Genomic DNA, 24,411 nt, shown 5'->3' with positions numbered 1-24,411 from the left:
CAGAACTGCATGGGCTGTGCAAACCCCACCTGAGCTGCCCGGCAATGTGGTGGGCCAAGAAGCAAAGCTGCCCGTGCAGTGGGAGAGCAGTGTGGGAACCCAGCAGTGATGCCAGGAGAGGCTACAGATGGACTGCAGGTAATGGGGAACAGGGGCTCATGCCCTGGGAGCTTCCCCTAGGACGTGAGAACACGTTCCCATATCCAGGAAGGACTTGTGGGACTGAGACCAGAGGAGGCCACCAAGCTGGTTAGAGGGATGGAGCACCTCCCCTAAGGTTAAGAGAATTGGGACTGTTCAGGCTAGAAAAGGCTTCAGGGTGACCTAATTGTGACCTTCCAGTAACTGAAGAGAACTTACAGGAAAGATGGGCCAAGACTATTTACACGGGCATGTAGTGACAGGAGAAGGAGGAACAGATTCAAATTGAATGAGAGCGGGTTTATATTAGAGATTGAGTGATGAGGCACTGGAACAGGCTGTCCAGAGTTGTGGATGCCACATCCCTGGGGGTGTTGAAGACCAGGCTAGATGGAGCTCTGAGCAACCTGGTCTAGTGAAAGTTGTCCCTGCCCATGGCACCGGGCTTGGAGCAAGACGATCTTTAAGATCCCTACTATCCCGAGCAATTCCATGATCGTGTAATTCTGTAACTCTGTAAAATTCTACGATTCTGTGATTCAGGGCAATTAACAGAATTAAAAGAGCCGTTTATTTAATTCGGCATGATGAAACCTGAGCGCAGCAAAGGTTTACCAAGGGGACGGAGATCACCCCTTCTATCGCGCCGGCCTCCTCCTGCACAGGAACTGTGCCGGCGCTCCCCATGGCGCCGCGCTTCCCCCAGGAATGCCGCGCGTAGGCTGAGACCTCCGCGGCCTCCTGGGCCGCCCCTCGGGGGGCAGCAGCAGCACCAGAGCCGAGCCGTGAGGGGCCGCGGCTCCCGCCCGCCCTCCAGGGGAGCGCTGCCAGCGCGCACGGCGCTCCGCTCCTCCGGGCGGCGGCTTGGCCTCGCCGGCTGCCGTAGCGGGGCTGGCGGGGCCGGGGCCGCCCGCCCGCCCGCGGGACTTCCGTGCTGCTGTGGCCGGGCCGCGCCGCTCGGGGCCCGCCATGGCGCAGCACGGCCCCAGCGTCACGCTGTCCCTCACGCTGCCCATCACCTGCCACATCTGCCTGGGCAAGGTAACGCCGCCGCTACCCGGCCCCCACGGGCCCGGGTGGGTGCGGGGGGCAGGGAGGTGACGGCAGCTCAGGGGCCCCGCCGCGGCTCGACGCTCTGATCCTCGCCGGGGTTGTGTCCTTTAAGGCTCCGGGTGGGGAAGGAAATTTGTGTGCGGGCCGTTCCCGGCAGCGGCCGAGGCTCGCTGGCACCCTCGGGATGTTGGGAAGCGCGCGTTGTCCCGGCGGGAGCGGCCCGGGAGGTGTGCAGTGGGCCGGGGGGCAGGGACGCGGGTGTGCAGCTCCCCAGGTGCTGGTGCTGAGGTTTGGGGTTCCTCCCCGTACCAGTGGGATACTCTGTTATAAAAGGCTCGGGGAGCTTGTGTTCGAGTGTGGTGCTGTGTCGTGGAGGACAAGTGAAACAAAGAGGGGGTGTGTGAGCAGGGAGATTTAAAAAGTGTTGAGCAAAAGTGCAGCAGTCTGGAGAAAAAGTTTCCGTTTCCTCTCTCTGACCCTTTCTCAGTTCCTTTCTCTTCTCCCTCGGGAAGCAGAGGGCTCTTGCGAGCCTGTTCTTCTCTAAAGGCCCCAGAGCTAATTTCATGGCTGTCACTAATTGCTTCTCAAATTCTTTGCGCATTCCTTACTACTCTTTTTTCCCCCTCGTTTTCTTTTCTTAAAGCTCAACAATAATTACAAGAAGAGACGTAGCCTTTTATGTTTGTTCTCTGGCATTTATCGTCTGGTTTTGTTTCTACCTCACCTGGCCTTTACTCCCAGACCTTCTCTGTTGGAGTGATAACAAAAGAGCAGGCACATTTGATGTGTGAAGTAGGTGTGTATAGCACTGGTAGTGAAAGTAGTCAGACGTCTCCCTTTTCTTTAGCCTCATAGTTCTAAGAGTGTGTTACTTTTAGAAACCGTGTTTACTCATTTCTTGGCTTTTTCTGTGGAAGCAGAGCAAGACTTTCTGGCTGTTGTGCTGTTACTTTTCTTCTTCTGTTTATCTGTCTAAGGGAAATGGAGGAGTACCCAAGTGTACTCTGTATGTAATGCAGCGTGGATACCTTTCACTGCAAAAAGTAGAAAGAATGACAGGAGGAGACTGAAATTAAACTGACAAAAATATTTGCTATTTGTATCCATTCCTAGTTACTTTCTGATCTAAGCGCTTAACATTTTGGTTAGGAATTCATTCATATCTTGCTGTAAAGCCACTGTGTTGTTCCAAGCCACTATTTCATACTTTCATTCCTTTTTAGATGTTCCTGAGTTTGTGCTGGAAGAGCCTTCCACCCTCTTCCTTGCTGTCTTGCACTGAGATTATACATTCACATGTATGAATGAATTGTGAATCCATTGGTGATGCATGTAATAAAGATATTTGAATGCTTTCATTTTTAGACGTGTAAATCTATTTAAATTTTGGCAAAGCTGACAGCTCTGACTGCTCTTTCTTTTTGATAGACATCTTTGTCTTTAGCTTGGAACTTCAATGAAAAACTTCACCAGAAAAACCCATTTTCCTAGGATTAAGGTTAGAGGAAGGAATTTGTTTAGCTTGAATTAGGAAAAAAAAAATCTTGTCAGTTTTTACTGTCTTTTGGGGGAAGCAGGGTGTATCCTGGAGGGTTGACATAATCTGATACTTCTGTGGTTTGTAGCATAGACTTCAAGTCAAGTGAAAGGCCCACCCTAAACTCAGAACGTATCTCTTGCTACCCCTGCAAAATTTGCAAAGGTCTGACTGCAAGATAGGAACTATTTATTGAGTACTATGGTAAGAGGATAAAAAAGGAAATATTGCAGAGAAATTCTTTCAATGAATTGGCCACTCATTGTTTTTAATGGAGCTGAAATCTTGGGCAGCAGGGACATATCAACCCATTTTGTTAATGTGAGCAATGTCAGAAAGTATATTGGTAAGATGTGCAATGACCATTTAAAGTAAGAGTGAATTGCTTGGATCAATTTCATGTTTGTTACCTGAATATTCTTTTGGTACAAGAATATTCTGGTCTGTCTTCTAACGTACCTGTATTTTTAAATTAGATAGCAGATCAGGAGCCATCTGCTTCAGATTGTTTTACTTGTCCCAGGATGTCTGAAGATCTCTCTTGTTGGTTTTGGTGTCAACAGGTTGTTTGGGCTTGAGACACAGTTCTGTGTTGGTTGAAACAGTCTAGGATGTCTGGGGATTGGTTCTCTGATGTGTGTCTGATTTTCCATGTGCCTGCTCCTCCATTCGTGCTGCCTGAAGGCCCAGAAGTCCCTTCAAAGTGAAGTGGATGAGTACAGGATTGGATGTGGATCTGCATAGAAATGGCATTATGTTGGAGGGAAAAATTAGGAAATTGCTCAAAATCACTGAGCTGATCAAGCCTTCTGAAATAAACCATAGTCTTTCTAGACATTATGGTCAATGAATGAACTGGAACAGTGCTGTAATTCAAGTGAAATGCTCTTTTAGCAATAGCTATGTCCTGATCCCCCACCCCCTGGGCTTGTCACAGTTAGCGGGAAGGGCAGTGGCACCACCAGCCATGGTGTGACATTTCTGTAGTGGCTTTTGCTGTCCTGGTGTGCCTTGCTTTGTGTGGATCCTGAGCCAGCTAAAGTGTAAAACCCCAGCCCAGAAATGAAACTTGTAAAGGTGTGTAAATCAGAAGCACTGTACCCTGGAGAGTAATAAATGTGACTTACTATTTTGCTAGAGATATGGAGTAATCATTCATGTACAAGAAGTGTGCTTCTGTGTCAGGTTTGGGGTAACTGAGGGTCTCTTGCTCCCTGGGGGGAAAACCTGCACTCATGAAATGTCTTTTCCTGTTTGGATTATTTTATGTTATTCTGCTCTGTATCTTTTCATCACCATCTATAGAACTATTCTCAGGCTGCTTCAGAGTAAGAAAGAAGTATGGCTAGAGAAAAAGTCTTTTTTTTTTTCCCTGCTAACTGGAGGTGAGAAGGCTCTTTTTCTTATAAAAGAAAGCAATAAGTAACAGGATTTTTAAAATTAGAAACAATGAAAATTTAAATGTTTCCAAAGCATTGGTGTGCTACTGCTTGCAATAATCATAAAAAAAAAGTCTTCTTAATTAGAGGTGAAAGTTCAGTCTCTCTTTGTTCATACTTTTAATAACTTGAGTTTTTGTTTATGTATTGATAACTTCCTTTGACTCTCAGGGTTGTCATATTGGAGATGTTAAAAATACTGTGAATCCTGTAAGGTAACAGAGGCATAGAGAGTGAATTGGAGAAGAAGGTAACAGATCTGGGCCTTAATTCATATCCATGAATATTTCAGTGTTTAAACAGTTGGGGTTTAGCTCATGCAAAGCTGATCATATGGGTACAAGTGCTACAGGACATATGTGGTCTTCTGGCCCAAGTGGTTACTGACTGTCCTTTCCAGGTACTTGCTTCTCTCTGCCAACCTTTCATTTTTCCTTTTTAGTTTGACTACTTTACTTACAGAATGAAAGAGGAATGTCTTGAAAATGATTAGAAACTTCATTTAAAGATGAAGATTCTCTTGAATTTGGGTTTTAAGTGCAGTATAGTAGAATTTACAACAATATATTTTCTGACACTTCTGTGTCTAAAAATACGTTTCTTAGAAAAAGACAGGAGTGAAGGAAAAGCAGTTATTTGAAGACCCCTAACACAAATGCTAATGTTAACAAGTAAGAGATTCGGGAGTGTGTGTTACAGTAAGCTGTAGCAAACTGCAGTAAGGCATTAAGTCTTTTTCTTCTTTGTCATATTTGGTCCCTCTATGCACATTTACTTTCAAACAGGGTTTATAGTTAAATGACAAGAGAGAATAGTGCATTGTCATTAATATTTTCTAAAAGTTTGTTTACCCTGCTGTTTTGGAAGGGGAGGGAAAGCTTGAAAGAATCTGTGTCTGATTGGAATATTTAATCCTTCAGTTAGCTGCCCCATTCTTGGCTAATGACTTATTTAGTAGCAATGCATATCTAGCAGGAGACTTGAATTAGTGATTGCTGGTTCACATTTCAGCTCTGTGGTTTTGGCCCTGATCCTTTTAAAAGCTGCTTTGCGTGAAGCTGATTATCCGCAGGCTAAAGTTAATCTGTAACACTTTATGTTCCAATGACACCTCTTCCACTGCAAAGTGTTGGATGGTGCCAGTAGAGATCCCTCCGTGCCTCGCTTTTGAAAAGGCACCTACTTTGGTTGTGTTCTGCCTTGGGAGGAGAATGCATTTCACTGGAGTGGCTGGCTGTAGTTCATGGAGGTTGTGGGGTAAAGAAAAGGTGCTGCTGCCCCTCTGGTTATTAACAAGCTCTTGCAAACAAGGACCTTAGTTCTGCAGAAATTGTTATGGCTTTGGTGCTTTTAATAAGAGGGAAATCTGGTGTTGTGAGTCTGGTGATTGCTCCTAGCTAGCCCTGCAGAACAACAGTGTCACTTTCCTGCAAGGCCAGACTTGCACTGAGAGATGGGGTTGTGTATTTTTGTATTTTGTTACTCGAAGGAGTTTTAAGATATTCATAGAGTCTGTTTGTTTTTGTTTTTTTTTCTTTTTATTTCCTCCTTAATGCTAAAAGGTCCGTCATCCAGTTATCTGTGTGAACAACCATGTTTTCTGTTCCATTTGTATTGAAGTGTGGCTGAAGAACAATAATCAGTGCCCAGCTTGCAGGATTCCCATCACGCCTGAAAATCCCTGCAAGGAGATTATAGGTAAGGACAAGTTTAGGCTTTGAAATAACTTTCTGGTATTTACTGCTGGAGGAGATTGCTTTGAGCCAGCGATGCATGGACACCTTTTCTTCTGTGTGTTTTTTACCAACATCTAAGGAAGAATTAACTGAATCTTTAACTTTGTAGCTGTTAGGGATGTTACTGGAAAGTTCCAAAGACATTATGTATATTAATGGCTAGATTATCCAAACACAATAAGTACCCAATGGCTCTAATCATGGTTTTTAAATCTTGGTTGGATGGTGCCTTTAACTGAAAAAATGCATTAAAAATGCATTCTTACCTATACATTGCAACCTGTGCACCTAAGAGACCAGCAGTTAGCTCAGAAGTAGTGTACTTCAATCCAGAATCTTGAATGAGTATGCGGGTTTTTAACTTGTTGTTTATTTGTTTTGTTTTGTTCATGACTTCCTCCTTTTCTTTTTTTATTTTTAAGAAAATTACCCTTAGCATAGAAGTAAGATGAAGCTACAGCAACAGCATGAGGCTCTTAACTTTACCAGAGCTAGGAAATACTGCAGTCTTTATTTGACGTAAAATATCAGCCCTGCTATTTTGTTCTAAGAGAAAAATTTATCTGAATAATCTCACTTTAAAAACTTACTTAGTACAGTAACTTGTACTAATTAAATGTATGTTTGATACCCTACCCCTTTCCTTCAGCTCAGTTTTATTAGTATGGTCTTAAATAACAGGATTCTGTTAAGGAAAAAAATAGTTGAAAAATGTAAAATTTTCTTCCTGTTGTTAATCAAGATTTTGACTTCTAAACATTACTAGTAGGTACTCAAGTTGAACCTGTTTTGAAAGTGAAAGGACTTTAAATCTTCCATGGTAGCCAATTGGTCCAATTTAGCTGCATTTGTTGTTGATAGTATGAAAAGTTGTATAAGGTGGATTACTAGTATTGAATTGACTGAAAAGGAAACAGTATCAGTGCTTCTTTCATCCTATTGTTGCTTTAGGAGGAACAAGTGAAAGTGATACTATATTTAGTCCAACAGTCAGAAAACACCTACGTAAAACAAGACTTGAATTGCTCCACAAAGAGTATGAGGTAAGGACAGGGGGGAGTGTTGTGACTTTGCAGATGAACTGCAGCTGTTAAACTGCAACACGCAAATGGTTTGAGTCCTGCTGTTTCTAATTTGAGTAAAGGTGTATACTGTATCTGCATGTAACTCAGTTGCACTAAAATGCCCCCTCTTGACTAAGGTTACAAGAGAGCATTTGCTGGTGCTTGAAGTGTTCCCACTGAAGCCATGGTAATAGTCTTTCTAGACAACAGGTAGCCAAGTACAGCCAATTCTTTAGTTTTGTGGGAATTTGACCCCCAGGTGGTATGGCAGCATTTTCTTTATGCATATTAGGTGTAGGGAACTCTTTGGTATGTCTTCAATACAAACACAGACATTTTCTGAAATAATTCTCTGTAGCTCAGAGAGACTAAATTCTGTCTTAAAGAACACAGCTTACTGTAACCTTCTGGCACAGGTTAATTTTTAGCATTATTGGTTTATAGTTTTCTGAAAGTGAGTAAATGCTTGAAAGTAGAGCTGAATGCTCCAGTCTCCTGCTGGAAAAATACTCTCTTGGGAAGAAGATGGAAAGCTGTTACAGGGAATGTGCTTAGTTTTTTTTTTTTTCTCAGCTGTTGTTTCCTCAGTAGCAGCAGTGTGAAGACATCACATAGTTTTGAAGGAAACCTAGGGAGGAGAATGAGGGAGAGGAAATGGATTCTCTCTATATCCTTAACACTGGGGAAGTAAAGCTGTCTTGTGACAAGCTTGCCCATAGCTTAGGTTCTTTTAGTCTCTCTGAGAGGAGTAAGGAAAAGATGCTTCCTGCCTTTCTATTGAATCAACTCAAAATTCATACAGCTAGTCCTAGGATAACATAAATTTCTTCTAAAAAACACGCTTATTTTAAAATGGTTGTTTCCATGGTGGGGGCAGGGGCAGGCATGATTATTTGTGAAAATATGCCTTGGATTTATGTAAATGCTGTATATGGCCTCCTTAAGTAGTGTTACCATGAACAACTCATATACTTGAATTGGTAAACAGTGTAGAGGACATGTTTTTAGGATAAATTATTTCTTTTATCCCTTTAACAAGAGGCTTTGGAAGGTTTTTGCTTCCCTAGGAGCTTTGTTCTTTGCATTTTGAGAGTCTTCCCTAAGATGTTGTTGCTTTGGTGTAGCTAGGTGGCCTTTTCCAGGCAGTGTTCTGTCTGTTTTGAATTTGGAGACTTTCAGCGTCCCAACATATGACGTTTCAGAACAATATGAGAGAAACACTCTTAAATAACAGCAAATGAGTCAGCAGAGGACGACCTTAAGAACACTCTTGATACAGGAAATCCTCCCACAGAGTGCCCTAATAATAGATTCATGTTGCTGAATGCTTTGAAGCTTTTGGTCTGCTCGACAGTTTGTTCAGGGTCCTTTATGTAGTCAAGGGATTCCCTGCACTAAAATCTTCAGTATGCTTGAGTGTGCAGGTTGATTAAAATCCTGCCTAAAGCACAGTACATGAGCATACTTAGATATATGTGTAAGTGAAGGCATGCATCTGGGCTTGCCAAAACCCGTGTTTCTAAAGTGCTATGGGAACTTGCCAGTATTATTTAATTAATCTCACAAATTATTTTAATTCCTCTGAATTTCTGACAACTTTAGGATGAAATAGAATCCCTGCAAAAAGAAGTAGAAGATCTGAGAGGTAAAAACCTCAGTTTACAGATACAGCTGAAATCTCTTCTGGATCCTGCAGCATCAGCTTTATCTTGCCAAAATGAGGAAACTAGCCAGTCAGCAAATGAAGCAAGTACCAGTGGCCCAGAAGCCCCAGAGGAATGGAGCAAAAAGCTGAAAACTGCCAATGATATGTGCGAAAAACTGATGGATAATGTGGACAAGCTAAGGGAGGTAATAAATGTAACAAACACATTTCTGCGGCTATTTTGTAGTGTAACTGTTTTGTGTTAACTGGGAGTAAGAGCTACCATGACCTTCAAGTACTTCATAGATCTAGAAGAAGGAGGAAAAAAATTGAATTCCAGTGACTGTTGGTGTGTCATAGTATTTCCATATAGCCCTTGCAAGTGTCAGATGTTATTGCTTGTTCTAGTGAGTCCTGTATGTGACTCTTATTCAACTCCTCTGTCACCCTGTGCCTGGGTAATTGGATTATAGTAGCACTTGTCGACGGTATTGATGACCAGATTTTTCAGGCTTGCAATAATCTATATAATATATCTATTTTGCAACATTCAGTGGGCAAACACAGTACAGTTGGCTAAGGCAGATTTTGCACTATTGCCCTCCCTGCTAGCCAATATTTTTGGTGCAATTTGCTGAGGCAGAGTAACTTGACCCTTTGACTGAAAATAGACAAGCTTCAGCATTTTATGACCAGAATATCCTTTACTGGAAATCTGCAGACTTTTTATACATCTTGATGTAATACAGAAGTAAATCTGATACTGCAGAAGCAAGGATGAAGGAGATAGGCATGTGAAAAAAACCTCTAAATAAAAGTATCTTGCAAAATATAGCTGCAGGCACAAGTATGATCACCTTAAACATTGAAGAAGAGTGAAATTTCAGATTAATTTGAAATCAAGGTAGAAAAAACTGGACTTGTATTTATTCAAAATGCTGCCTTGATTTCTTCTATTAACAATAGTGGGTTACTTCCTGCAAAAGTGAAGTGTGGTGTGTTTAGGACTTTTTTAAAGAGTTTTTAGCATTAATAGTGTTCACACTTTTTCTGTGCTATAGACTTGGAGGCACACATTGTGCTTTTCTGCCATTTTGTTCATGTGACACTTCTGGGACTCCAGGAGCTTCAGATTCACTTGTAGATGGCAAAATAGAATTCACAGCAAGAAGTTCTTGTCTGCCTATATTTTTGTTAGGTTTCTTTTCATCAAGTTAAATTGTACTGCCTCTTTCTTTTTTCTCTTTTTCTTTTGAGATGACTGAGTTTTTAACTTTTTCCCTAGGTAAGTAAAAAGAATGCTGTAACAGGAACTGAAGAAGGGGTTTGCTTGGATACTTTCTCAGTATAACTTTAGCCTTAGCAAGAAAAGAGATTTAAGTGTATGAAATCTCTGAATTTGGTGAAGAGTTAGAAAAAAAATAGAGGCTTAGATAGTTTTAGGGAAGAATTCTTAAACTGTTGTCATAGAATCATTTAGGTTGGAAAAGACCTTTAAGATCATTGAGTCCAACACTTTTTTCCCATCTGTTCCCTGTCCAACAGCTGCTCAGTTCCATAAGTACCTAAGGTCAGTTGGCCCTGGCAGACCTTGTCTCACTTGCCAGCGTGCACTGCCCATCCCTGTTCTGAACAGCAGGACATCTTTCCCATGCATACACTGTCTGGAATCAGACCTTCTCCCTGAAAGTACCTGACCCAGGAGTTTCAACCAGACAGCACTTCCCAGTTAGACAAGATCCCTCAGTAAATGTGGTTGCCACCACTTTCTTTTTCAAATCTAGGCTGAATCAGGAAATAGCAACCACCTTTATCATGTAATGTTCTAGAGCAGACAAATATAGGAATGCCCAAATAATGCCCATTATTACTTGGAGTGGAGTCATAAAAGCTATGGGAGTGGTGAAACAAACTCCATAGGAGAAAGCCTAGACTAAGTACACTCATTAAAAATGCAGTTACATGAACTCATTAATGTAGACATTGTGCTGTAACTGGGGGTCCCTTGCAGATTACTGATTTGGAGGGTAGAGCACTAGAAGAAGGACACCAGAGGGGTTCAGTCCCACCTTGCCACGTGCCACATGGATGCCTTGCCTATCAGTGGTACACAATTAATGACGTTTTTTACTTTATTATGTAGCTGGGGGAACAGTGTTTTTGGAAAGACAGGAAGGGCTTGGCCATGTTGTCAAATGGTTTGATGATGCTTTGGAACTGAGCACTACTGAATTCTCATTCATTGTTTCAGGATAGTTTTTAGTGCTTTTCTTTTTTAAATACCAAGTAGTTAACACTCAGCCCTGGGCTCACCCTTCCCTTCTTTGCCACAAGTCTCTAGCTATTCTTTCTGTACTTAGGAATATTGTTATGTTGGGGATAGGGGGTGTTTGTTTATATTTTTCTGCTCCATTTGTCCTCCCCCTCACCTGGAAAGGTTGCTAGGGATATTTGTATGAGCATTTGAAGTTCTCTGCCTCTCTTCTTTCACTGTGTGATGCTTCTGAATAAGTACATTTCACTCTGAGCCCAACTGCATAGCTCTTTCTTCAGATCTAGCTCGAGATCTTACTTTTATTATGCAGTGGAAGCGTTATCTAATTGAGGCTATGAATTACGAGTCCTGGACTGGTGGTGCTGTTTTTAGCATAGGGAGATTGAGCAGACTCTAGGAAGTGCAAAAAGTGTATTCTGCTTGTTAGGATAGTGGCATTCATTGTTCTGAAACATGGTGGCAGGAAAACTTCTCTCTCTATGAAGTGTATTGTTAACAAGGGTGCCTGTTGAGCTGAGAAGAAGGAATTGACCTCAATTCAAGGTTGTGAATCAGGAATCTTAATCAGAATGTCTTGGAAGAAAGTGAAGAAAGACTGCAAATAGCTTGTCGTAATGGATTTACATCCACAGGATAACTATGCTTTAAAAACAAGCCAAAAACCCACAAAGTAATCTTGCTCTAATTTGGAATGGAGGAAGCTGTTCAACATTAGTTTTGCTGATACCTGCACATTGTAATGTTAATGTACTTAACGTACTTAGTCATGTGGAAAAAAAAACATGGAATTGCCATTAGGACATCTCCTTAATGACTTTCTGTGCTAACTAACATAGCTGTGTTTATTTCCCTAGATAGGACACTTGCAATGTATTTTGGGAATATAAATAAAAAATGTCTGTTCGCTATTCAGTTTTGCAAACCATTTCCCATGGTGATTTTTAAGTGGTGTCCCTGTCTGAAGGCTGTTTCCTGCCTGCACATTTCTAGTTCTGTCTCTTTAAAAAGGAGAAACAGCTTGTCCTATAAATATTAGAAGTCATTTCTGTTTCACTGTATACTTATTTTTTTCCTTTTCTTTTCCTTAGGCAAATAAGAAACTGAGCATGGAAAACAATAGCCTTTTAAGAGAGAATTTGCGACTAAAAGCTGAAGTTGATAGTAGATCACCCCAAAAGTATGTGAATATTTTAAAAGCTACTATCTTTTATTTATAGACTGTTTAACTGTTGTAGGCCTGTTTAACCTAAAACTGTGGTGGTGTACATGGTGTTGCATATGTGTCTTCAGGTAGACTTTGGGATTTTTATCCTCATGGACTTAGGTGAAAAATGAAACTTAGAAAATAGCAGCAAGTGGGTGAGAAATGCAACTTAGAGAATCACAGCAAGTCCACAGTGGAGGAATATGACTTGACTACAAGTGCTGTTCCTTTGTTACGTGGCCAGTATTGAAGTACTGCATTTGTATTGAAACACTGGATTTGTGTCTGAGCAACATATGCAGAATTGAGCTTCTGCAGCATGAGAATATTCTCAGAACTGACATTTGCATTTAATACTTTGTTTTAAACAGTTATAACACCAACAATACCCTCAAAAAGCAAAAACTGCACCATACTCATTAGAGCTGTGTTCTAAGGTGCCTCTTCTTGGGAGTACTTTGTGAAGCAATATATTGATATTTTTGAAGTTATTTTCCTTTCTTTCATTGGTTTTCTACCTTTCTTCTCTCGTTTGTTTAGATATTAAAAAGCTAATAGCTCTGTTGGCCAAAGGTTTATACAGAACTTTTGAGGAAGGGGATTGGGAGGCACCTGTGTAATGTGAAAAGAAAGCTCTCTGGATTTGTTCTAGTTCTGGCAACACGCCTGCTGGAAGAGAAAATTAATCTTTGTAGAAGAGCTTACTAGCCACACTGCTTGTTATTAGAGACAACAGGAAAGAAGATGCATGATCCTTGTGCTGTGGATACATGAAAGCACATTGTGTCCTGAAGACCCCTAATAACATAGAGCCCTGTTTAAGGCTGTGGCAATGGCTTTTATGGCAGGGTGTATCTTTTCCCATAAGACTCAAGAGTGAGTTGGCAAGGATGGCAAACTTAAAAAGTAAATAGATATAACTAAATAAATCCTAGAAAAGAAAATCTACAAGAGACCAGATAATCTAAATTGATTTTTACTTTTCTGATATCAGGTAAACTCCCTAGTGGAGACAATTTCCCTTTCTTATAGCTTGTACATGCTTTCCCATGGTTGCCTAAAACAATAGCCTGTCACTTTCTGCTTTAGAAGCCCAGATACAGCCAAATGTCATTACAAATTGGACAGTGTCAGGGTCTGTCTTGCAATCCAGATACCCCCTAGATTGGCCTGTCTGTGTCTCTGCTATTATTTTTTATTATTATTTTTAGTCTCCTGAACAAATATCACATTCTGCCTCCCTATTGGGAATTTTCTTTGGCTGTTATAACTCTAGAGCTGTGCATGGGATTTAGGACATTAATTGTATCAAACTTAAACTGGGCTAGGAACAGTTCAAACACCTCAGGAGTTTGTATTTCTGTACCTGATTCTGCTGTATTGAGTCTTGCCTTTGCTTTGAGCCCAGTGTGTGCTACAAGAATTTAGGTACATGCAAGGAAAAACTTGTCCTGAAAAAAAATCCTTCAGCACATTAAATTTAGCAAATTTGTTTCATCCAGCCTATACCCATTCATTCCTCATCACATCTGAAAGATTGAATTTGTCCAGGTCTTCTAGATACTTTCAACTTGAGAGAAAAAGTAAACTTGTGTTTATTTGGTTTTGCTCTGCACTCAAGAATCTCCAGTGTTTGTGGCTTTCTGAAGTCATAATGCTTAGAACTGGTACTAGGCTCCAAGAAGTCTTGGTAGCACTAACTAGAGCAGAAAAACTGTCTTCTGTCCTGTAAAACATATCAATGTCTTGCAATACCTTTTTTGTTGTTTCCTTTTACATGACACTTCTAGCACAATGGCCAGTACCAGTTCTGCCAAATTGCTATTTAAAAAGTTACCTTCCTTCCTCATTTTGCATTTGTGCTCTTAGTGTCCCCTTTCAAAGTGTGGGAATTAACTCATTTATTGGCTTTCCTTAGGTTGATGTTTTGATACATATCAAACTTTATTCTTTCCAATCCCAGGTACATCCTTCAGATGGTGAGAAATCTCTTCTATCTTAATGTTGTTAGCATAATTTTTAAATTAGCTTTCATCCTTGTGGTCAGTAGTCTGGTCAATATCCAGATCATACCTAACATCAAGACATTTTCTAAATATTCTTTCAGTTCTGATGGCAAACTTAGATAATATTTAAAGTGTCTTTCAGCTAGGCTTAACCCTTTGAACAGGGCTTGGAGTAGATGGGGTTTTTAACATGCCTATAAAATCAGAATTGATAGCATAGGTATCAGAGCCAAACAATGTGACTAGAATTAAACTTCTGTGCAAGTACATGGATTTGCAAGTATAGTTGTTCTTGTGTGCTTTATTCAGAAGTTTTCAGAAGGTAATTTTTGCAAAAGCATCTGAGTAGGTCTCTAATGTAATTTAAAATAGCTACTGAATTGGATTTTTGTAATTTAGTGTCACCACTGTCGTTTCATTTTTCATATATTCCTTAGCTTCAGATTCTCAGGTGTGGATTCATGTTTAAACAAATAACTAAAGTAACTAAATAAAACTGTTATCAAAATATTTTGTAAAGGTTTTGTCAGTATTCAGTCCCTGTATATCCCAACTGTAGTTCATTTTGTGCATTATGACATTGGAGCTAATTAGCTCAGCATAAATTGTTTTAGTGGACTTTGCTTTACAGAAGAGGGAACACTAATGGCAGGTGAATGATCCCTTTGTAACACAGACTCTACCTCTTACATCACAGGGAAAAGTATAATTAGTCTTTTCAGTGGTCAATAAAAAACTTTCCTTTTATCATAGACTTGGATTGTTTTTTTTCTTTGTTCTTATCCATTAAAACCTGCTGAAAAATGTCATGTATGTCAATATAATCAATATTTCAGCCATGTCAGGAATTTTTATACATTTTTTAAACTGATGATGTTGATTTATTGATTAGATTTTTTTTTTTTCTGGAAACATTTTTGAGACTAGACCTTCACCAGAATACCATACCATCATATAGTTGGGACAAAGGTCTGAAAGGCAAATGAGAGTAAGTTTCTAGCTCTGATTCTTGCCAAAGACCTGCATTAGTCCTCCATTTCTCAGGCAAATCAGACTGATTTGTGGTTGTTGTTTGTTCTTTCTTTACCTTTTCTTCTGATGAATTTTCAGCAACTTCCACTTTCACAATATAGAACAAAAAACTTCTGAAACTTAAGTTGTGCAGGATAATAAAGCCCTATTACTTCCAGCTCTACTTGAAATAGAAAGCTGTTAGGTCTGTTGGCAGGGCACAGTGGATGTAAAAGCGTTTTTGGCAAAGGGATGTTTGCTTTTTACCTGAAGGAAAATAACTAGCAAGTCCATCTACTCCAGGGTATAGTGTATTTTATGAATGGTTAGATTCAAATCGGTTTGAACCAGACTTCTAGGCTTCCTAGGAGTCTTTTCCCTAAATATTTAATTCCTTCTGCCAGTTAAAATCCCAGTCTGAGAAACTATCTGTAACATGCATAAAATTGTTGCATTATCTTTTTTCTCTGGTTTTGCAAGTTGTTTTATTGTTGCATTTTAAGGAGGGAGGAGCAGTTCTTCAGTTTTACTGTTTATCTTGTCTAGATTTGTGACCTCAGGTACGCTGAAATCTAAACCTGTTAATCTGTTGATTTTCTTCGTCATTCTTTACAACATTAAATTGGTACCTAACTCAAATATTTCTGCACATACCAGACTACAAAATTCAATCTGCATTTCACCAAACCTATAAAAAAGCTTCTAAAAACCCATATCCAGAGGGTAAGAACATTTGCTGTGTTCCCTGATAGAAAACTGGGCTATGGTCTCACCTCTCTGCAAGTTTGCTGGTCCAGAGGAGTGACCATTTTTGAAGACTAGCTGCAGTGTGGCCTTAAAAGTAAAGCAGAGTAAAGCAGCATATAAATAGCTTTCAAATGAGCTCTGAGTTCTTGAGTCATAGCATTGAATCCCAAGAAAGTGCCCACTTCAGGCATGAAGATCTAAACCTTAGGCAGATGGGTAAGGACATTCAGATCACATTCTGGTTTTGTGAGGTTTCCAGGAGGATTGGGGTTTCTTTTTTCAGTAGTTCTGAAATAATTCTTTCTAGCTTTTGCTGTTTGCTGACCCTGGTGATAACCTGCCTTTCTTACATGGAAAATCAATGAATCACTGGTAGATGTTAAAATGCTTGGAGAGGCTTTGGATTTTTGTCTAAATTCAGCCAATTCCCTTCATGAAAGTGGAAGCTCACTTCAAAGAATTAACCTGACTTGTCTGTTCCCAGTGGACAGTATGTCTTGACTTTTTGTGGGTTTTGAGGTTTTTTTGCTTGCTAGGAATAGGCCCTCATCTGGCAGTAATGCTTTATTTAGTTCTGATGTCTATGCAAATATGACACACTTTTGAGATAGTTGTATGAAACCAGGGATGTTGCCAAGATGTTTCTGCAGATCACCTTTCATAGGTGATATAGAGGGGAATTGCAGAGCTGGTACAGCTGGTACATCATGCCAGCAAAGAACTGCAGAAACTAGTAGGTCTTTCAGCTGGTTTGTTCTTGAATTTCCTCCCTTTCTTCCCATCTAACTGCAGAACCCAAGGGAAAATGTGTATCTAAATGATGGGGCTGGGTTTGGTGGTACTCTCTGGCATTGCCCTTATGTCAAACTCTAATAAGCCCTGAGTGTACCTTGTCATTTTCCACTTTTCACCCTTTGATTCCTTTGGAAGATGCATCCTGAACTGCAGGGTGTTCCCCAGCCTGGGCCATCAGGTGATCAGAATTGGAGAGTCAATTTCCATAGCACCCTTGCAGCCCCAGTCTTGGGGAAGTGGTTATACAGGGAAACTGTCCATTGCAGCTGCTTGCTATCCAGCAAGAGAAGAGTTTGTTTGAGGTTGTCTGGTTTTAAACTGACTCAAGGGCTCAACCAGACAGATGTGCTGCAGTTAGTGGTCACTGCTGTGTAAAATAAAACCTTAAAGCTGAATTTGTAGAACTGATAGGTAAGAAGAGAAGGAAGAAGCAACTGAAAAATTTGTTCTTCAACTTCACAAAGAGTTCCTAAATGGACTTATTCAGAAGTTATCGTGGTTTAACCCCAGGCAGCAACTTAAGCCCCACACAGCCTCTCACTGCCTCCCCTCTTGGGGTGGAGAAGTAAAAGTGAAAAAACACATGGGTTGAGGTGAAGACAGTTCAGTAGGGAAAGAAAACCTGTACACAAGCAAAGCAAACCAAGGGATTCATTCACCACTTCCCACAGACAGACAGGTGTTCAAATGTCTCCGGGAAAGCAGGCCTCCATCTGTGCCTAACAGTGACTTCAGGAAACAAACACTGTCACTCAGAATATCCCACCTTTCCTTCTTCTTTTCCCAGCTTTTTACCCTGAGCCTAATGAGTTAATGGTCTGGAATATCCCAGCTGTGTCCCTCCCCAGCTTCTTGTGCATCCCCAGCCTTCTCACTGGTGGGTTAAGAGGCAGAAGATGCCTTGTAAGAACTGCACAGGAGTTGTTTTTTGAACTGCAAAGCTGTAAGAAGTTGTTTTTACAACTGCACTGTTGTAAGAACTGTGCAGCAGCAACTAAAACATCCCTGTGTTATCAGCATTGTTTCCATCACGTATGCAAAACATAGTCCCGTAGTAGCTACTGTGAAGAAAAGTAACTGTATCCCAGATAAAATCAGGATAGGAGTACTCAAACATAACTGAGGGAGCAGTTGTGGAATAATGCAAAGGAGGGTGACTCCAGCAATGTTAGTTCTTCTTGCTCACTATAGGTGAGAGATGACTGCAGCTTTCTGATTGGTGTCAGGTTAGAATCATGCTGGACAAGAAAAGGGATTGAGGAGAAGTCCTGAAATTTGAGCTTGAAATGTTCATCTAGACATCCAGTGTCACTTCAGACACTATAACATGTACACTACCGTTCCTGGGGCTGGTAGCTGTGACACAGGGTCTGTAGATTCATCCTTCCAGAGTGATATGTGGGAGCCATCAAAGACTTTAGGTGATGTGAAATATTGTTACGCGTCTGTGTTAAGGATCCAAATCCCACCTGAAATGTGTTCCTGTTCACTTTATGAGTGATGATTTTGTTTCTCTGGGCTTGCAGTTTTCTATATAAAGGATGTACTTGAAATGCAGTGAGATCTAAAGTTGTAGTTTTAGTGATACAACTAAAGAAAAAGACCCTAACACTCAAAAGTCTGTCCATGTGTCAGAATATGGCTTTCCTTTTGGTATACGTGTGCTCTTTACCACATGTGTACTAAATACCTTAAATTCTACTGAAGAATTCATCACCTTGTTACTAAGTGGGAAGTAATTCAAATACTTCAGGAAATATAATTTATCTGGATTTTCAGGTGAATCTTAAATTTATCTTCATGTGACTGTATTGCATTCTGTTACTATTGTCATAAGACCATAATCTTTTGGCTATAGCAAGGCTCACTGTACATCTGAAGGGAAAAAAAAAGGAAAAAATCTCTTACAAGTGGTTTGGTTTGGGGAGAGTGGGAGAGTTCTGGTTTCTTTAACCAAAATATGAATGTTTTCAAACTCTCTTCTGGGTCGCTAGATCAGTCCCTAAAGTACTTATAGCTGGAGTAATTGGCTGTCTTAAAAATCTGTGTCCTTGAAAATTTAGGAAATAAATGTATGGAAGTCTTTAAGCAGGAACAGAAAGCAAGTACCGTTCTAATCCCTAACTGCAGAAGTAACTTTGTAGGCAGCTTGTCATATGTTACATTTCTGAAAACCAAAATTCCCAAGCACATCCCTCTGCAACAATTAACATATTAGTGATGCTATTTGCCTTTGAACAACATACTGTATTTTTTTAACCTGAGGACACTTGTTATAAAAGTTACACTTGAGAATACAGTGCTTCCTCATAAGCAAATCTCAGGCTGTCACTAATGCTATTTGCATTAAATAAACATATTACACCATTCTTCCATTAAAAAGGAATTACCAGGTATGCATATAAATGTAAACATGTTTTCATTTTTGTGTCAGCGTGTCTGGTAAAGGAGACTCCAGAAAATCTTCCTTGTTTTACAAAAGCATTTTCCCTCTCTCTCACTTGGCAATTCAGTTAAATTGTATTTTTGCATCATCTTTCTATCTTTTATTAGGTAGTGTAGGGTTTGCTTCTGTAAGACTGTGTGAATAAGTCTGTTAGAGGAAGGCAAAATAAATATCTCTGGATCACCTTAGGAAGTGGGAAAGCTCTTGCTTGGGCCCTGCTGTGCCACAGTGACTCCGTCCATATCAAACTAAAATCTGTGTTCCTTTAACTGGGAGAGGAAATAAACCAAAATGTGTTGTATATAAGGATACTTATTTCATGTAACCCCCTTACCCTGAAAATATAGTGGAAACATTCTTGAGTTGTGATTCTTCTTTTACCTAGTTTCATAGGGGAGAGAGAAAGTCTTCTGTGCCTTTTTTCCTTTTTCCGTCTTGCAGCTAGAAATAGACCAACTGCTATAAGCAGTTGGGAAAACTTGTTTTCCAGAGAGCAGGCAAATGAAAAATTGTGTTCTTTTTTTATGAACATGAAGATAATTGGGTAGAAGTCCTGTGGAGGTGAAGGGGTCCTTGCCTCCATCAAGTCGCAGTCCAGCTAGCTTCCTTTGGGGAAAAAAGAAATCTTACTAAATATAAAATTTCTACATTGCCATTTCTTGTCTGCAAGGAAGTGAATGGTATGCACCAAAGCTGTGTGAAGCTTAGGCTGATCTAATTTGAAAAGTGGTCTGCTAGCTGTGACAGAAGTGACTTAGACTGTTCTGTAAATCTTATCCATCACTGAACCATCTACAAAAAAGTCTTCAGAATTCTTTAAATATGCAGAAGCAGTTGAGCAGTGAAATATATCAGTAGATCTGGTCACTCCTGCCCAATTTTTTGGGGCTTATGATAGCCCTTAGTGCTTTCCCCAGCTGTCCAGTTAATTGTATTGCAGTTGTCAGCATACAGCAGCTTCCTGCTGCTTTGAGCTCACAACTTGAAGAAGCAGAATGTGGTTTGATATTTTGCTGGAAATGCATGCATATATCCATGGCTGTTTTGCCAGCATAGTTGGAGGCCACAGATAGCCACCTTCAGATTCGACTGATCCAAGGGTTGCAGTGGGAGCATTTTTTGAAGAGGTGAGCTGATGGAATGGGGAAAATGGAATGGAAATTCAGTGTGACTCTGAGGGAGGGACAGGCAGACAAACAAAGAAAACAGGAATTTCAGGCAGTGTTTAAGCTGAAAGAATAAATAGAAGCCTGTGCGGTAACACGGAGCTGCAAGATGGAAAATGGAAATTCAGTGTAAGCCCACATAGAGAATTGTCCTTTCTTTGTGATATGAATAAAACCTTATTTGTCAGAGTTGCAGGGTGGCTGCAGGTCCTTCCCTCCTTTCTAATAATATCAGAACTTTAATTGTTTTTTCTTTCTGTAAATTGAAAGGCTTGGATGGAGCAGGGAATTCCCCGATGCTCACTGTCAGTGACAGGTTAGAATTAGTCAGGGAATGTAGCTGAAACTTTCACCTGCCCTCTGGGGAAGGTTAGTCTTGAAAGCTGGTGGAGGATGAGGGGAAGGCGAGTCTGTATCTTGGCAGTTGAAAATGGGCTCAAGCTGGAAACCCCATGAGCAGACAATTTTCACAAACCACAAGCAGCAGATTTTTGTATTGGATTTAAGACAGAAATCAGATTGTTCTGGTTGTAAAGCTCAGAAAAGCAAGTAACTCAAAGTAAGTGGATATGCCATCCACAGGATGGGTGAGGAAAAGCTGTATATCTAACGGGAACATAATTGAAATTGTCTGTGTAAGTATTTAAACCACCTCAAAGGACTAATGCAATTTCAGCATTTCATATCAGCATTTTGTTTTTGACAAGGTGACATTGTGAAAGAAATGTATTGTAAAACACTGCTGTACTGTAGGAAAATGATTGAATGTAAATATTTCAAGATGTGGACCACTGTTCAAATGTTATCATAAATCTTTGCCATTGTTTTAGGGGATAATTCTTCATGCATATTTGAGTTGAATTGATAGAACCAGCCCCTGGAAGGGTAATCTGCTTGTTATTGCCTTGCTACCACTAATACTTTAATTTTGTCTTTTCATGTATCACCTCCACCTGTATGTTATTTGTGATGCTTTCAGGTTGGTTTTTTTTCCATAACTAGCAGAAAGTTGTTCTTTTGTTTTCAAATTAACAGAGTGTTTAATAGCTTCATTCTCTCTTGAAATGAGCTTGCAAAACTTCACAAGAATGCCTTTTTCCAGCTTAATATTTTCTTTCTTTTTTACTTATTGCAGGTTTGGTAGGTTTACAGTAGCTGCACTTCATTCCAAAGTGGAACAAAGTGAACGTGAAATGAACCGTCTGAAAAAGGCACTGGAAAGAAGTGATAAATACATCGAAGAAATAGAGTGTCAGCTCTTACAGCTGAAAAAGGCAGGCAAAGGAAGCCAGGCAGTGAGTGCTGTTAGTGAGAGAGTGCTTTCCACAGATGCTGAAGGAGGTGAGAGCAGTGAAGATACAACATGTTTGAAAACCCAAGCTGAGGAGACAAAGCCTTTGAACACCAGTCAGAGTCCTGACAGTCTTGAGCAGCTGACAAGTGGTGGAACTTGTTTAGGCTCTTCTAGTCAAGATGGCTTGAACAGCTCAAATACCCATTGTGCCCCAAAGAAAGAACTATTTCCAGGATGTCACAGGGTTCTCCTGGATGAAAATAGCACAAATATGGATGCCTGCTTAGAAGACCAGTGGAATAAAATTGAGGAATGCACCCCATACAAAGATGAAGAACTTTATGATCTTCCACCACCGTGCACTCCTTTTCTGTCTCTCAGTCGCCTTCAATTGAACACTCCTGATGGAAAAGAAAATGCAAGAAAATCATCAACATTCCTGAGAAAACTGAAATTTGAAGGGTTTCATGACACTTCAGATGATTGCAGCAAAGATTCTTCCGAGCACAGCACAAGCAGCTGTAATAGTGAAAAGAAGCTGAACTGTTTTACTGCAGGAAAATCAGGGGTTTGGGGCACCTGCCCAACAAATTTTGCTGAGAACTTAGATTTTGATGGATCAGAGCAAAATTCAGTAGCTGGTCAGTCAGATGAGACAACAGCAAAGTCCAGTGATAAAACAAGTTCTTGCTTACCTAAGAGGTTGCATACTCTCTGCTCTTCCGAAATGAACCGCACGAGAACCTCCAGCGAGGCCTCTATGGATGCTGCCTACCTTGATAAGATTTCTGAGTTGGACTCAATGATGTCCGAGTCAGACAACAGCAAGAGTCCTTGCTATAATTTCAAGTCCTCTGATATTGATGGTTCTTCAAAGTCAACAGAGTGTGCTAAACTTCTGAATGGAACAGAGAAGAATCTGGAAGAGATGAATGAGGAGCAGAGTATGAAGTGTCCAGAGACAAGCGATCTGGTAGCTGACAGAACTGGCTGGAAACCTACTATGTTTTCCAACCTCTCCCCGTCTGATGTAGATATGAATGATCACTTTGCACTGTTTACAGGCCAAAATGTAGTGGCTACTGATGCCAAACCTCCAAACTCCTTATTTCAAAGGGACTTTTCCTCAAATGTACTGTTCAGTAATTCACAAAGGTTATTTGAGGAACAGAAGTTTGGTTCATGTTTTTTAAAGATGTCATCTGATCTTCAAAGTCAGATTAATCCTCCTTGGGTGTCTTCCTTTACAGCTGAAAGGAAAAATAAAAATGTCAGTCAGTCAACCAAGAGGAAAATTCAAAACAGCCTTTCCAGTGCTAGTCCATCAAAAACCACCAAAAACTGATTCTGCTTAGGAAATCAAACGTGACTCAAAGTTGTAAACCTGCAAATGTTGAATATTTACAGGTGAACTTAATTTTTAATGACTTCCATGTAGTTCTGATCCTGTTGTTTTCGACTATGTGAAAACTGAACATTCGCCTGCCCATTGCAAGCTCTTTCCCAAGAAGAACCATTCCGGATTCTTTTGACTGGGCATTTTATTTACCTGGGGGCTTGGGAGTTTTTGATGCTCTAAGTTATCAGATTTCATGCTCTTCCAATTGTGAGCGCAGCTAATGGCTCCTTGACAGTTCTAAGTGGTCTTGTCAAATTAGTCGTTTATGTAAGAATTAGTTTTAAAGGTTACGTTTCCCATTCCTAAAGATTACATTTTGTGCATGTAAGGCAGCTACTGGCCATATATCCTATGGATTGTAAGGCAGCTACTGGCCATATATCCTATGGATTCACGAAATTTCTATAAATTAATGCCAGTTTTGCCATAAAATCTGCTTCCCAGAGGAAATGTTTCTGCTTGGACTATTTCATAGCACTGTACTGTACTGAAACTCTTGTTTTAAGTGGGTGTAAGGTAGTAGCCCCTTTCTTTTCAGGGTCACAGCACTTCAGTTAGAAAAATCACTTTTAACACTGTAATTATGGCTTGTCTCTTTTTGAAGTTAAGCACAATTTTTAATTTAGTGCCCAAAAATCATTGTTATTCTAAATGTGTTTAGTATGCCTGTATAGACCATAAAAATGGGTTTGTATGCTAATGATTTGTTTACCTAATGTGCACTGAACATCTTACATTAATACTGTACCATTTTACATTAATACTGCATGCTTTTCTATGTGAATTGAATAAAACATGTTATAAGCACTGTAATCCTTCATGTTGCCTCAAATATTGAATTAGAAAAAAAAAAAAAGGAGGAAACTTTTTTTCCCCTAATTTGGAAAATACATATCTAAGTTTTGTAAAGAATAAACCTGAGCTTATTCACAAAGAAAAATTCAAAAATCTCCCTTCCTCCTCCTTGTTAGACATAGAACCATTCCAGTGTCAGCATCGATACGGTTGATGGAAATGGTTTTCAGCCTCTCTGGAGGTGACTCTTCCAGAAAGTATTGCACAGGTCAACATAATGTGATGGCCTGCTACAGGCAGGAGACCTAATTAAGCAGCCGAGCAAAATTGGTTTCTTTGCATTATTGTGTTTTAAGTTCCTTTTAAGGCCATATTTAATTACAAGATGCAGGGGGGGGGGGTTTCTATATAGGACTCTGATGGCATTTCTTAGAAACAGACGTCCTCGCTTCATCAATACCTATGATATGAAAAATCCATATGCTGCCTTTTGTCCCTCTGAAAAGAGTGATAGCTACTTGGAAAATTTCAATGGACTGGCTCATCTTGTAGAGTTAGGTTCTGTGAGCTGTTTGAACAAGAACTACACCTCCCATTGTAATGTGAGTGTGCATTTGTGCAATTGATGTGTTCATCCTGAACTGGGACTTTTCTTTTT

The 24,411-nt window shown here is 40.2% G+C and overlaps 1 protein-coding gene across 1 annotated transcript; it reads left to right on the top strand.

Annotated features, from left to right (window-relative positions):
* Positions 1–1,066: 1,066 nt before the first annotated feature.
* Positions 1,067–23,771, top strand: OBI1 (ORC ubiquitin ligase 1). Its single transcript, XM_063149506.1, has 6 exons — positions 1,067–1,182; positions 5,733–5,868; positions 6,858–6,949; positions 8,573–8,821; positions 11,979–12,067; positions 21,401–23,771. Exons 1-6 carry the CDS (start codon positions 1,111–1,113, stop codon positions 22,902–22,904), a joined length of 2,142 nt encoding a protein of 713 aa, XP_063005576.1. The 5' UTR covers positions 1,067–1,110; the 3' UTR covers positions 22,905–23,771.
* Positions 23,772–24,411: the final 640 nt, after the last annotated feature.

The sequence above is a fragment of the Melospiza melodia genome, chromosome 2, assembly GCF_035770615.1.
Source record: "Melospiza melodia melodia isolate bMelMel2 chromosome 2, bMelMel2.pri, whole genome shotgun sequence".
Classification (NCBI taxonomy): domain Eukaryota; kingdom Metazoa; phylum Chordata; class Aves; order Passeriformes; family Passerellidae; genus Melospiza; species Melospiza melodia.
This window is presented reverse-complemented; position numbering and strand designations above follow the sequence as displayed.

What these genes read in the sequence shown, in the direction of transcription:
- OBI1 (XM_063149506.1), top strand. Translation starts at nt 1,111, where the DNA reads ATGGCGCAGCACGGCCCCAGCGTCACGCTGTCCCTCACGCTGCCCATC. An exon ending in GCCACATCTGCCTGGGCAAG is followed by an intron (nt 1,183 to 5,732) that starts GTAACGCCGCCG and finishes TAATGCTAAAAG; the next exon opens with GTCCGTCATCCAGTTATCTG. An exon ending in TGCTCCACAAAGAGTATGAG is followed by an intron (nt 6,950 to 8,572) that starts GTAAGGACAGGG and finishes TGACAACTTTAG; the next exon opens with GATGAAATAGAATCCCTGCA.